The sequence below is a fragment of the Neltuma alba genome, unplaced genomic scaffold (genome assembly GCF_004799145.2).
Source record: "Neltuma alba isolate B1F8T4 unplaced genomic scaffold, ASM479914v2 tig00008008_pilon, whole genome shotgun sequence".
NCBI classification, from domain to species: domain Eukaryota; kingdom Viridiplantae; phylum Streptophyta; class Magnoliopsida; order Fabales; family Fabaceae; genus Neltuma; species Neltuma alba.
Genome location: NW_021634924.1, coordinates 18,383 through 33,650, shown reverse-complemented (window position 1 = coordinate 33,650; position 15,268 = coordinate 18,383). Strand labels below are relative to the sequence as shown.

General features: G+C 34.3%; 1 protein-coding gene across 1 annotated transcript; it reads left to right on the top strand.

Moving 5' to 3' along the window:
• The first annotated feature begins 10,023 nt into the window (after positions 1-10,023).
• LOC114753588 (probable pre-mRNA-splicing factor ATP-dependent RNA helicase DEAH5) lies at positions 10,024-14,496 on the top strand. Its single transcript, XM_028942279.1, is given in 3 exon segments — positions 10,024-13,408; positions 13,760-13,830; positions 13,833-14,496. Coding segments are annotated over 3 exon segments (3,546 nt in total). The 5' UTR covers positions 10,024-10,253; the 3' UTR covers positions 14,153-14,496.
• The last annotated feature ends 772 nt before the right edge of the window (positions 14,497-15,268 follow it).

Sequence of the window (15,268 nt, the reverse complement as noted above, 5' to 3'; positions counted from 1 at the left end):
TATCTATTGTTCCCTCATTATTCTCAAAACTCATGCACGTAACTTTTGTATTTTAGTGTCTTGCCTTCATTTTTCACCTCAAATTGAAGGAGAATAGACACCAATAACATGGTATGGCTTCCCAGTAGTACTATTACTATATGATGTATTCACAATGGAAGGAAACGAAATGAATATATATATATATATATGTATATATATATACTCCTCTGGTCTTTAATGTAAGACTTATTTAACTAATTTGATTGGATGAGGGAGGTTAGGTAAGTTAGTTAATTATAAGAAATATGATATATATTTTTTATAACACCATAATCATCTTCCTTAATATTCTCTCCTTTCTTCTATTTGATTATGATTGATGAAGTATCTATAGAGGTAATTTAGAAAAAAATTGATCAATATAAAAAATAGATTTTACATTTAGGATCAAAATCAATTCAACAATTAAATTAAGTTTTAGAGGAATGTGTGTGTGCGTGTATATATATAAATCAACTAAACTGTAACTGGAAAAAGAAAAGAAAAGAAAATAAGTATGAGTTAAAAAATGATTTACCAAACGTTTAGTCGATTTAATATACTAATATAAGCAGATTTTACTCAAAAAAGGCAAAAAGCATTAAGTGGTCTCAAGTTTGATGGATTGGGAATGAGAATGAGCTTGGGTATGGAATTGGGAGCTTTAAAATTATGTTTAATATGATGTAATATTTGGAAGGAATGATTGGATTAATTTTATTTTTAAATTAATTATAAATTGTAAAAAGATTATAACAGTCTTATTATTAAAAGAAGCTTTCATTATTTGAAGGGAAGGGAGCAGATTTTGGTTTGAAAAATTCCAATCTTAGGATTAAACTTCCAATGCTACCTCCCAAATGATATTTCCCAATCATTTAAAAACTAGTGAACTTTTTATTTCAATATATTATTCAATAATATCTATTTTTACATTTTAAAAATATTAATACCAATTTTATATTTACTTTGAAGTTATCTTTTGAAAAGAAATATTTACACCAGATTTCTTATATTAATTATGTCAGTTTTTCCAATCACACATCGCTATGTGTCTTTTTTTTTTAATCTGGATTTATAGTTTATATTTTAAAAATGGGACACATGATTATATGTAATTTGAGAATTTAAAATAATAGATATAAGAAATTTAGCCTAAATATTTCCCAAATTTTATTTATTTATTTCTTTAATCTTGATTATAGAAAAGATTGTCATATTTAAAAAATGGGTTAATATAATTTTGGTCCCTTAAGTTTACTATCACTTTGGTTTTTGTTCATTAAATTTCAAACCATATGTTTTAATCTCTCAAGTTTCTTTTCATTTAAAACATTAATTCTTATAATTTAATAAAAACTTAGACTATTTTACTCCTTATGAGATCAAAACCTAAGATTTAAAATTTAAAAGATCAAAACTAAAATGAAAATAAACTTGAGGAATCAAATATTATATTCAACCTTAAAAAATTTAAAAAAGATCATATTAACTTAGACAACTGTTATTAATTTTCATAGTTTTATTTCTCAAGGTTATATTTGTAGCAAATTTAGTCCAGAGGAGTGAAATCCTTTTTCCAAAAAAAATTGCAAAAAATAAGAAATTTAATAGGTCCCTATATATTTTATATTATATTTTAAGGAAAAAAACTAATGTAATGCTTTTAAATTTGTGTTTTGATGTTTAATCTTGGGTTAATATCATTGTTAGTTGAATTAAGGTCTATTTTTATCCGGAAAGTATTTATTTAAGAGCAGTATGTACTCGGAAGTATTTTTCAGAGTAATGTTAAAAGTTGTAACAACGTATCGATGTACAGTTGTACAGCAATCGGAATGGATTCAAACGTTGAGCTTTTGTTGACCAAATTATGTTTAGACAGTAGGGCCACGTGGCATCCAGTTCATCTTCTCTTTCCAAGTTGGATTAATAAGCAAAAAAAAAAACTAAAAAAATAATGATGCTCCTGGCAAGTTCCTGGTGACTTCTGCTTTATTCCATTGAAGAAAATTCAAGACATCAACTTTTGACTTCCCAGTGACAAAAATGGCAGAGACAAAGGCTCCAAAAAATCACCCCTCGTTCGTGGATTCAGCTGGCGAAGGGGTCGGACACTCTCATCAAGAGGAAGGGGTTCGATCATGAGAATGTCACTTTGTTGTGGCTCCGGTCACGATGCCAGGGAGACATCTTCGAAGCCAAGATTTCAGCTCGTAATATGTGGTGGTATCTCACATGGAGCTCTCCCCATCCCAGTAAAATTATAGTGCTGGATAGGACTGGGGTTAAGGGTTAGTTACCCTGCTCTTGGATTATGGGTGAGCCTGAACCTTTTCCTAAAATTTTGGCATAAAAAAAAAAGCTCCAAAAAAATCAAAATGAAAATGGAACTGAAGAAGGCGACGGCCAAATCGAAGAAAGCGTGAGGAGATGCCGAGTTCCTAATGACGGCAGGGGGCGACTGAGTAAAGTTACATTCTTTCTTCTTGTTCCTTCCTTTGCTCTGTTCATGGAATGGAGTCACCTGCAATGAAATCGAAAGCCCAAGTGCTGTGTCGAGATTGACTTCCTTGCTTCTTCATAATAGCCAGCTTTTGGCTTCGATTTCGGAAGAACTATGAAACATCTCATGCCTTCGACGTCTCGATTTATCCAAACATTTTCTTCATAGCTCTTTGCCCAGTTTTATTTTCAACTCTCTGAAGTTTCAGCTTCTCTCACCAGACGACAATGTCATCTCCTGTGAACTAAGTTGATTGGCTAATTGAAAAATCTCACTCCTTTTCATTAATTTTTTTATTTTTTATTTTGCCAATAAATCTGAGTATAATTGTTGATCTGGTGCTTGGCTTAAATTTTTTTTCTCTAGATTGCTATGGGGTTTCAATCTGAATCAGGTGATCCTTTTTTTTTTTTTAAAAAAAAAAAGGGTTTATATTTCAAGTGGTTTTGGGATTTGAAGTTTAACAACTACGGAAAAAAAACGAAGAAGAAAATTGTTGATTTGAAAAGAAATATGAAAGCTTGAGCTGTTTCATGTGAAACGTCTAAGGGTTTGTCTGGCCCAATGAGAGGAAGGGAGGAAAGGGATTTTAATAAAAAGAAAGAGAGGGGAGGAGAGTAGAAAGATTTTAATATTACCTTGTTTGAATTTATAAAAAAGAAAAAAAGGGGAGGAGTTTTAATATTACCTTGCTTAGTTCATGAAGGAAGGGGAGGGAAAAATATTTTGACATGGACAATGTTGTCCTTATTTTATTTAAGATATGGGTATAATGGTCATTACATGACAAAATATGGGTATAATAGTCATAATATGGCAAAATATTGTCTTTTCCTTCCAAATTCTCCCAATTTTGGAGGGGAGGGGAGGGAAAATTTTTTAAAATTTTTCCTCCCCTCCTAAAATTTGTGTGTTGCCAAATAAGAGAAAATGATTAAAATCTTTCCCTCTCCCTCCCCTCCTCTCCAAATCCCTCATACCAAATACACCCTAAGAGTTTGTTTAGCTCAATAAGAGAAAAGAGAGGGAAGAGATTTTAATAGAAGGAAGGGAAAGAGAGGAAAGTGAAAAGATTTTAATATTACCTTATTTGGATTTATAAAAAAAAAAAAAGAGAAGGGAGGAGTTTTAATATTACCTTGTTTTGTTCATGAGGGAAGGGGAGAAAAAATATTTTAACATGGACAATTTTACCCTTATCTTATTTAAGATATGGGCATAATGGTCACAACATGACAAGATATGGACATAATAGTCATAACATGACAAAATATTACCTTTTCCCTCTAAATCCTCCCAATTTTGGAGGAGAAGTTGAGGAAAAAATTTCCCTCCCCTCCTAAAATTTGTGCTTTATGAAACAAAGAGAAATAATTAAAATCTTCCCCCTTCTCTTCCCTCTAATCCAAATCTTTCATACTAAATACACCCTAACCGTGATAATAACTTATTCAACAAAAAGCTAAACGGATTGGGTAGAGCAAAGCAGGGAAAATAAGAGAGAGCTATTAAATAATCGGTAATGGAAGTTTCAAGAATGAAGCAAATTAAAATCAGAATCATCTCCTTGATGGGCGATTAAGGGCGATGATAAAGAGGAAGATGTCCGTTTTTTCCGGATTGTTCTTCTTGCCCTTAGACTGTGTTTTGGTGACACCCCAAATCATGGTTTGATAACCCAAACATCCACCCAAAAACCAAAATCATGGTTTTAGGCCAAACCTGTGGTTTTGGAAAAAGCAAAATTTTTTTGCTTTTGGAGAAAAAAAGGGAGAGTGTGAGAGCCTAGAGGATATGTATCTTGTTATTTTTTTTATAAACATATTTTTTATAAACATATTTAATCTTATATTTTATAAATATATATACATATTAATTAATTATTAATTATATTATCTTATGTATTATTAATTATGTTAATAAAAAATATATTATTAACAATTTTATTCCTTCAAATTAAAATATATCATAAAATCTATTTTTTCTGTAATTATCATATTAACTTATATTTTTTTAGTAATTTGTATATATAAAAAGTGCTTTTGATAACAACTATCTAAACACTCTCACTCCTCAAAATCACTTTTTCATAAAATCTATTCTTTCCAGAATCTATTCTTCCCAAAATCTATTCTCCAGAATTACTTTTCCAAACCACGGTTTGGTTTCATCCAAACACTTTACATTGATTGATTGTTATATGGTTATTGGTTTTCTTGTTCATGGACCGATGATGATGATGGGGCAGGGAGATTTTTCTTTTTATTTTATTTTCTTTCTTTTTCGATGAGGGTGGTGATGACGTGGCTTAATATATTGTCCATGGCAAAGCCACCTAAGCATTATTGGGTCTACAAACTTGAGCTGTTAGGATCTGTTGAGGCAGGTCAGCATTACTATATTTTCGCCATTTTCGGAGGACATTACTCCAAAAAAAATATATTTTAAGATATTCACCGCTTCTAAGTGAATATTTCCGGGATAAAAATGAAGCTTGTCTTTTTTTCAGTTCATCAAATTTAATCTCATTTTAATTTTAAGTATAGAAATTTGAAATAAGTGATTTTGATTATTAAAACCTCATTTTAGGCGAACCAAAACGATGTCTAATCTTAGAGATTAAAATCATGAGAAAATCACTAACAGGTCCCACAGAAGGCAATTTATTACTCTGAGGTCCCACGAAATATCAAAATCACTGACAGGTCCCAAGGGACCTCAGAGTAATATTTTCGTTTTGTAAAATGACATTACTGCCCCTCATATTCCAGATTCACATTTGCTCTGTCATTACGATTTACAACCTCAGCAGCGACTATTAACAACCTAATGAGAGGACGTTAACAACCCTAGCAGTATCCGTTAACAACTTACTTTATAGAATTATATAACCTCTACATAAGAGTAAATTATAACCAAATAATATAATACAACAACTTTAACACTAAAATGGGAAGCTTTTTGATATCATTAAGAATTTTAACTAGATCCAATAGGATTATAGTAATATTTTAATGCGAATATCCATTTACAATCTCAACAGCGATTATTAACAACCGAATGAGAAAGCATTAACAACCTAAGCAGTAGCCGTTAACAACTTACTTTATAGAATTATATAACCTCTGCATAAGAGTAAATTATAACCAAATAGTATAATACAACAACTTTAATACTAAAATGGGAAGCTTTTTGATATCATTAAGAATTTTAACTAAATCCAATAGGATTATAGTAATATTTTAATGCGAAGATCCATTTACAACCTCAATAGCGACTATTAACAACCAAATGAGAAGGCATTAACAACCTAAGCAGTATCCGTTAACAACTTACTTTATAGAATTATATAATCTCCGCGTAAGAGTAAATTATAACCAAATAGTATAATACAACAACTTTAACACTAAAATGGGAAGCTTTTTGATATCATTAAGAATTTTAACCAAACCCAATAGGATTATAGCAATATTTTAATGCGAAAATCCATTTACAACCTCAACAGTAAGTATTAATAACCTAAGGAGAATTGTTAACAACTTTAGCAGTGTCTGTTAATGTGACAACCGTTCCTTTAAAACCCATTTAGATCAAAATTTTCAATCTATTCGAACGATTAACCATGATAGAAAAGAAGAGACCTTAAAATTTTAAAATCGCTATCATGGTTAAAAGAAATAAACTTATATTACGAGCCACATCAATCATTCACTTGGGCCTTGGACTTTCAAAGTCCAGAAATATCATTCAACCGTTAGCCCAAACCAAACTTGCACTTTCAAACACAGGAACTGATAAAACATTTTAATAGAAATCATAGAGCCCATTAGTCAAAAGTCAACACTATCAATTGAGTGTAATATGCAAAGTCTTAAATATCTCTGGTCTTCCAATGACCTCCCATATCAGATAGTAGTAGTTAAAAGTATTAGTTTACAGCATTAAAGTATATGGGCCCTATGTGGCAATATATAACAAGTCAGCACATAGAACAAAAGCATGGAGGCTATACAAGCTATAACAGCACACTATGCCTCCGGAGCCTTCCCTGATGGGCCACCACCTGAACTATCGCCTGAAAATGTTAAACCACGGGGTGAGACAAACGCCTCAGTAACCAACTTTCCAACCCATCATACATACTAACATGTGCTCGTGAGGTGTCAAGTGGGATAATTATTAAACCTCAATATCTATATACCAATGAAAATACAAATATGTATACTCAAATAATCTCAATCATCCAAACCCTCATTACGGGGGCTAACACACAAGCCACATAAGTCTATCACTCACTATAAGGGATCAAACCGACCTATAGGCCTATCCCACACCTTGGGGGACGATTAAGTATTCACAAAGATTCATCCCTTATTATAGGCCTATCCCACACTTTGGGGGACGAATAAAAAGCCACAAGGGTCTATCCCTTACTCTAGGGACGAAGGAAGAAGCCAACCAATGTGCACCAATGGCGGCCTTACCACGTGGTAGGATAGGGCTCAATCCAAAATCCAAATAACATCCAACCATTCACAATATAACAAAAATGTCTCAATATTTTCCAGTATAATCCATAAGATATAAATCATATATCTTTTCCAAACTTCTCAATCACAATTCCAAAAATCCCACAAGACAATTTTCATAGCTCAAAAGATATAATTTATCTACTTGAGTTTCAAATAACAAATCATTATACCAAAATAGCAAAATACTCACAAACAACATATTAGAACATATAACAAGTGGAAAGTGGTTACCTCTCACCAAAGCAATACTAAGGATTACCACAAGGTCAATCCTTTGCTCAACCAATAATTAATCTACACAATTAATATAACCACATATTAATATAAACTAATTAATTAAACTTCTCTATATTATTAAATTTCTAATTTAATTAAATTTTTATTCTAAATTCCCGCAACTCTCATAACCCAAAAATTATTAAGTATTTTGGAAACAACCTAAAATTTCTAACAACCCAAATTATTTATTTACCACCTCCAAATTATTTACCTTAATAAAAAGGATTTTCCACAATTTCTAAATGTAAAATTATTATGTTCTAAATTCTAAAAAAAATCTCATTTTAAGTTTAAACCTCAAAATCAAACTATCCAAAATTCAATAATACTTCAAGTATTTATAAATAAATAATCTAATCAAAAACTTTAATGGTATAACTACCACACATATATATTTCCACAAATAATAAACTTTTTAGCTACAATAATTATTTTAAAACCTCCAGTCACCCAATAAATAAAACTAAACTGATTAAAATCTTAATAATATATCAAACAATCCAAATAAATTACTTAACTTGAATTTAATCGGTAAAAACATGGTATATCTCATACATAACATATTTTCCACTAAATAAATTAATTTAAATACTAAAACTAACAAATAGAGAAATCTAAACCGATTAAAATTAACAACTGATTTACTTCTAAATTTCTACAGTCAACTTTTGTCAAAACTCAATACTTAGATCATTTATAAGTTTCAAAATTTTCTCCAATCACTATAGTAATAACGTAAATAGGAAGCTTAAAATATACAGGAAATATTTATAAAGAAAGTTTGATAAAAAGAAGTAATTTTGTGTACCTAAAATATCTTCAAAGCCTAGCCTTCTCCTTCACGAGGACTGCTGCTACGCTCTTTCTATTTCTTTCTCGCTCTCTTTCTCTCCTCCCCTCTTTCTCTCACGCGTTCTCTCCCAACTTCTGCGTCTCCTCTCCCTTTTATGCTGCAAATTCTAACCACCCTTTAGCATTTTTCCTTCGTGCATTAACTCTCCTTTCCAAAGTCTTCCTTCTCTCCCCCAAAGTCTTCCTGATGCCAAAATTTCCACAAGCCTCTTCCAATTTTTCCACATCCAAACTTTTCCACCGTAACATTTCAACTTTCCACCAAAAATTGGTGGAAAGTTGACTCTATTTTTTTTTTTAAAAAAAGTTAGGATATTACAGTTAACAACTAACTTTATTGGATAATATAACTTCTAACTATAACTAACTAAACTATAACTAAATAGTCTTAAAGTTAATCTTATATAGTTGTTAGAGGTTATGTTATCCTATAAAGTCAATTGTTAATAGATACTGCCTAGATTGTCAACAGCTCTCTTTGGGTTATTAATACTCACCATTGATGTTGTAAATGGATCTTCGCATTAAAATGTTGCTATAATCCTATTGGGTTTAGTTAAAATTCTTAATGATATCAAAAAGCTTCCCATTTTAGTATTAAAGTTGTTGTATTATACTATTTGGTTATAATTTACTCTTATGCGGAGGTTATATATTCTATAAAGTAAGTTGTTAAATGATACTGCTTAGGTTGTTAATGCCTTCTCATTCGGTTGTTAATAGTCACTGTTGAGGTTGTAAATGGATCTTCGCATTAAAATATTACTATAATCCTATTGGATCTAGTTAAAATTCTTAATGATATCAAAAAGCTTCCCATTTTAGTGTTAAAGTTGTTGTATTATATTATTTGGTTATAATTTACTCTTATATAGAGGTTATATAATTCTATAAAGTAAGTTGTTAACGGATACTGCTAGGGTTGTTAACGCCCTCTCATTAGGTTGTTAATAGTCGCTGCTGAGGTTGTAAATCGTAATGACAGAGCAAATGTGAATCTCGAATATGAGGGGCAGTAATGTCATTTTACAAAACGAAAATATTATCTGAAGTCCCTTGGGACCTGTTAGTGATTTTGACATTTCGTGGGACCTCAGAGTAATAAATTGCCTTCTGTGGGACCTGTTAGTGATTTTCCCTGAAATCATTGACAGCAAATTTTGAAGACCAAAATCAGGGGTTAGATTTTAGGATTTAAATTGATGTTAACCCTTTAATCATTTTTAAATAATTAATTTTTTTATTTGTTTAATAAATATATTTTTTTAATCCTTTTACATAGAGACGAGTAGAGCATTGGGGAGGACGACTGACAATATTTTGTTTTTTTTTCAAAATATAGACTGTATAGTACATAAGTCATGTATTTTATTTATCGGTACAATTTTATAATTTTAAATTTATAAATTTCATAATAATAGGAGATAATTAAAGAATAATAGAGATAATGAGAAATGATGTGAGATATTACCCATAATGGGGAAGAAACCACATAGATACTATTACATTACAAAGTGACAATATTTTTTATGCTTTTATGGATTACATGAAGCATATTTTCTATTTATAAGTACAATTTTACCATTTTAATTTTAATAGAATTTACAGATTTTATAATAATAAAATAATTATGAGATGACGAAGATAATAAAAGATAATGTAAGATATTACCGTGAGATAATGGAAGAGATACGCGGATCCTTTCTGCAATTTTATTTCTTGTGATCTGATCAGGCCTTGTTAACAGTTAGCAGCGCCAAAACAAACCCTAAGCTGTTGGTCATTTAGTATCCGAAATCCCTTTTTTGAAAAAAGGATAAAAATATAAAATACGACTCCAATTCACGAATTACATCATTTTTCATTCCAGCCAAAACACGCCTCGTATCGCTTATTTGATCCGATTTGAAGCCGCGATCTGCCCTCGTTCTCGGACGACCAGTTTGCCGCCGCCTATATTTGCCGACTTCTTGTTGATGCTGTGGCTATAAGCTTCTTTCTTCTTCCGTTTGATTCTCATCGAATCCTCTGGAAATTTGGGGTGCGTTATACAACATCCTCAAATGGCTATCGAGGAAGATGGACTGAAGAAGCTTGAGTACTTGTCTCTTGTTTCTAAGGTATGCACTGAGTTAGAATCCCACACTGGCACCGGTGATAAAGTCCTTGCTGAGTTTATCACAGAGTTGGGTCGGAATTCTGAGAATGTGGAAGAATTTGATGCTAAATTGAAGGAGAATGGAGCGGAGATGCCGGATTATTTTGTCAGAACACTTCTGACTATCATACATGCCATTCTTCCTCCCAAGTCCAAGCCGGAAAAGGAATCGAATAAAGATGGCGCCGCCGATGGAAAGAAGACTAAGTTTAAAGCCCTTGCGATTGCGGACGATAGCAATCGAGCGAAGGAACTCGATAAGGAATTAGAGATGGAGGCTAGACAAAACCATGGAGAGAGTGAACGGGAAGACGAGGATAGATACAGAGATAGAGGGAGGGATAGGGATAGAGATAGGAGAGACCGGCGTAGGGATAGGTACGAAAGGGAGGAGAGGCATAGAGAAAGAGACAGAGGCTATGAATATGAGGATGAGAGAAGGGATCACAGAAGTAATGGAAGACATGGGGATAGATATGACAGGCGTAGGAGAGATGGGCATGAGGAGAATCGATATGGAAGGGAGAACGGTGATGAAGATAGAGACCGGAAATCTCACAGGGATCGAAGGTACAGCTCTAATGAACCAGAATTGTACAAGGTTTATAAAGGCAGGGTGTCAAGAGTTATGGATACAGGATGCTTTGTCCAGTTTGATGATTTGAGAGGAAAGGAGGGTTTAGTACATGTTTCCCAGATGGCATCACGAAGAATTGGTAATGCCAAGGACGTTGTGAAGCGGGACCAGGAGGTTTACGTGAAGGTAATATCAATTTCTGGTCAGAAGCTGAGTCTATCAATGAGGGATGTTGATCAGCACACTGGGAAGGATCTTCTTCCTTTGAAGAAGAGCAATGATGATTCTTTTCGAATGAATCCTCAAGATTCAAAGGATGGGCCAGTAACCCGGACAGGTCTTTCTGGGATAAGGATTGTGGAAGAGGATGACGTTGGTTCTTCGCGCAGACCTTTAAAGAGAATGAGCTCTCCTGAGAGATGGGAAGCAAAACAGTTGATTGCTTCAGGTGTTTTGAGTGTTACGGAGTATCCGACTTATGATGAGGACGGAGATGGAGTGCTATACCAAGAGGAAGGAGCCGAGGAAGAACTTGAGATTGAAATGAATGAAGATGAACCTGCTTTTCTGCAAGGGCAGAGTCGGTATTCCATGGACATGTCACCTGTTAAGATCTTCAAGAATCCTGAAGGTTCTCTGAGTCGTGCTGCTGCATTACAATCTGCACTCATAAAGGAGCGTAGAGAAGTACGTGAACAACAACAACGCACAATGCTTGACTCTATTCCGAAGGATCTCAATCGGCCTTGGGAAGACCCAATGCCAGAATCAGGTGAACGGCATCTGGCACAGGAGCTTAGGGGTGTTGGTTTATCAGCCTATGACATGCCTGAATGGAAGAAGGACGCTTATGGGAAGACCATCACTTTTGGACAGAGATCAAAGCTCTCCATTCAGGAACAGAGGCAGAGCTTACCAATCTACAAATTAAAGAAAGAACTGATTCAAGCCGTGCATGACAATCAGGTACTAGTGGTGATTGGTGAGACAGGTTCAGGCAAAACAACTCAAGTCACGCAGTATCTTGCTGAAGCAGGTTACACTACAAGAGGTAAAATTGGATGCACTCAGCCTCGTAGGGTGGCTGCTATGTCAGTGGCAAAAAGAGTTGCTGAAGAGTTTGGTTGTCGACTAGGTGAGGAAGTTGGTTATGCCATTCGTTTTGAGGATTGCACTGGTCCAGACACTGTAATCAAGTACATGACAGATGGTATGCTTCTCAGGGAAATATTGATTGATGAGAGTCTATCCCAATATTCTGTTGTAATGCTTGATGAAGCTCATGAAAGAACTATTCATACTGATGTTCTTTTTGGACTGTTGAAGAAGCTGGTGAAACGTAGACCTGACTTGCGATTGATTGTCACATCTGCTACCCTTGATGCTGAGAAATTTTCAGGGTATTTCTTTAACTGTAACATTTTCACAATTCCTGGGAGGACTTTTCCTGTGGAGATACTTTATACCAAGCAACCAGAAAGTGATTATCTAGATGCAGCCTTGATCACTGTCCTACAGATCCATTTGACAGAACCAGAAGGAGACGTCCTTCTCTTCTTGACTGGTCAAGAGGAAATTGATTTTGCTTGCCAGTCTCTTTACGAAAGAATGAAAGGATTAGGTAAGAATGTTCCGGAATTGATTATTCTACCTGTCTACAGTGCTCTTCCGAGTGAAATGCAATCTAGGATATTTGAACCCGCACCTCCAGGGAAGAGAAAAGTGGTTGTGGCAACTAACATTGCTGAGGCTTCTTTGACAATTGATGGGATTTTTTATGTAATTGATCCTGGGTTTGCTAAGCAAAATGTATACAACCCAAAACAAGGACTTGATTCTTTGGTGATAACTCCAATTTCACAAGCATCAGCCAAGCAAAGAGCTGGACGTGCAGGGCGTACTGGGCCTGGGAAGTGTTACCGCCTCTATACTGAGGCAGCATATAGAAACGAGATGTCTCCTACTACTATTCCAGAAATTCAAAGGATAAATCTTGGGATGATTACTCTTGCAATGAAAGCTATGGGTATAAATGATCTTCTTAGTTTTGATTTTATGGATCCTCCTTCACCCCAGGCTCTCATTTCTGCCATGGAACAGCTGTATAGTCTTGGGGCATTGGATGAAGAGGGCCTTTTAACTAAATTGGGAAGGAAAATGGCAGAATTTCCTCTAGATCCACCATTATCCAAGATGCTGCTTGCCAGTGTGGACCTTGGTTGTAGTGATGAGATACTGACCATAATTGCCATGATTCAAACTGGCAATATTTTTTACAGGCCTAGGGAAAAACAAGCCCAAGCTGATCAGAAGAGGGCAAAGTTTTTCCAGCCAGAGGGTGATCATCTTACTCTACTTGCTGTGTATGAGGCTTGGAAAGCTAAAAATTTTTCTGGACCCTGGTGTTTTGAGAATTTTGTTCAGTCTCGATCTTTGCGAAGGGCACAGGATGTCAGGAAACAGCTTCTCACCATTATGGATAAGTATGATATCTATCTATCTACCTATCTATATATCTTTCTAAATGTTTTTGCCTGACCCTTTGCTACGTTCTACTTTTATCTATGTTTTATATTAGTTTGCATGGCCAATTGTTTTGAGGCTCTTTCTGTTCATTTATATACTTGTTTTTCAGATTTTAAATTGCTTTTTTACCGTAGAAACTGATGATTATTCCCTTCATATAGGGGATCAGACTTCTTGTTTCCATTATTGTGGCTTATAAATCTTTTTTTTATTTTGGTGGTTTGTGCCACTATGTTGCCACTAGTTCCTTTGCACCTTTAGACTGGCTTGATCGAACTAGTTTCTGAGGCACTAGCTCTGTTTTTCAGGTACAAATTGGATGTTGTAAGTGCTGGAAAGAACTTCACTAAGATCAGGAAGGCTATCACTGCAGGATTTTCTTTCATGCGGCTAGAAAGGACCCTCAAGAGGGTTACAGAACTCTAGTTGAGAATCAGCCTGTATATATTCATCCGAGTTCAGCATTGTTCCAGAGACAGCCAGATTGGGTCATTTACCATGAGCTTGTGATGACAACAAAGGAATATATGCGTGAGGTCACTGTCATAGACCCCAAATGGCTAGTTGAATTGGCTCCAAGATTCTTCAAAGTAGCAGATCCTACAAAAATGAGCAAGCGGAAGCGACAAGAGCGTATAGAGCCACTTTATGACAGATACCATGAGCCAAACTCGTGGCGACTGAGTAAACGCCGTGCTTGATTTGTTTCTTTTGTTTCCTTCAGAAGCTATATCTGGGGTGCAATTTGACGCTGCATCTTGTTTAAAATGTAATTACATGATAATTTTGAATTTTCTAGTAGGAAACCTCAACTGATAATGCCATAGTTTAGAGATTATTTTGCTGATTTCTGGTTTTTAAGTCTCTTTGGTGAGAAGGATTTCATGGTGTACTTTTTCTTGTCATCATGAATCTCATGATGGATCTTAAGAGCATGGTAGCACTAGTATGTTCCCGGCTGACATGACTGTAGCAAGAAGGTTAGATTTTGAAAATAATTCCAGTTGATGATGAATGGGGTTATTGAACCTTATAAATTAAGTGACATGCATCTTATAGCATTGTACATTCCATGCACTATGCTGGGTACATTATATCGCTTTCTTCCTTTATTCACTTTACTGTGATGCTGTTCACTGTTGAGATTCTCATTTAATGAATTGTGTTTTATCCCTTAAAAAAATTGGTGCGTATTTTCTGGTTTTACTGTTGGGTTTCTACATAAAGAATGCTTGCCCTTCTGTCTCTAGCTTTTGATTAGACTAATTCCTTCTTTTGCTTTTACCCATCCCTGCAATGCCTTCTTATCAGAGTCTTACCTAAATAGTCTTGTGCTTATTTTATGGTTTGAATGTGGTTTTCCATTAATAAAGAAGACTTGACTTGTGTCTCTAATGCTTTTGGGTACATTAAATTCTTTTTGCTTTTATTCCTATTTCTGCAGCGTCTAATCAGATTCTCGGATTAAAAATTATGTTTTTTTTTATTTCATAATTTTTTTGTGCTTATTTTATGATTTGGAATCCGGGGTTTCCTTGAAAAGAAAACGCTTGACTAAGTCTGATCTCTTAGCTGTTTTTGCTTTTATTACCATTTCTACAATGGCTGTTTTCAAATCCTCTCTTAATAGGAAAAGACTTGCCTTATGTCTGATGCTGTGGTTCTTGCAATGGAATGTTGAAGGTATGACAGTGGATGAAAGTGTGCAAGGAACCTTTACTGTTATTTTGTTGTATCAGAAAACAAAACTTTAGAAGATCCTATGGTTCTGTGGCTTAATGGTGGACCAGGCTGGCTGGTCTTAGCTTTGATGGCTT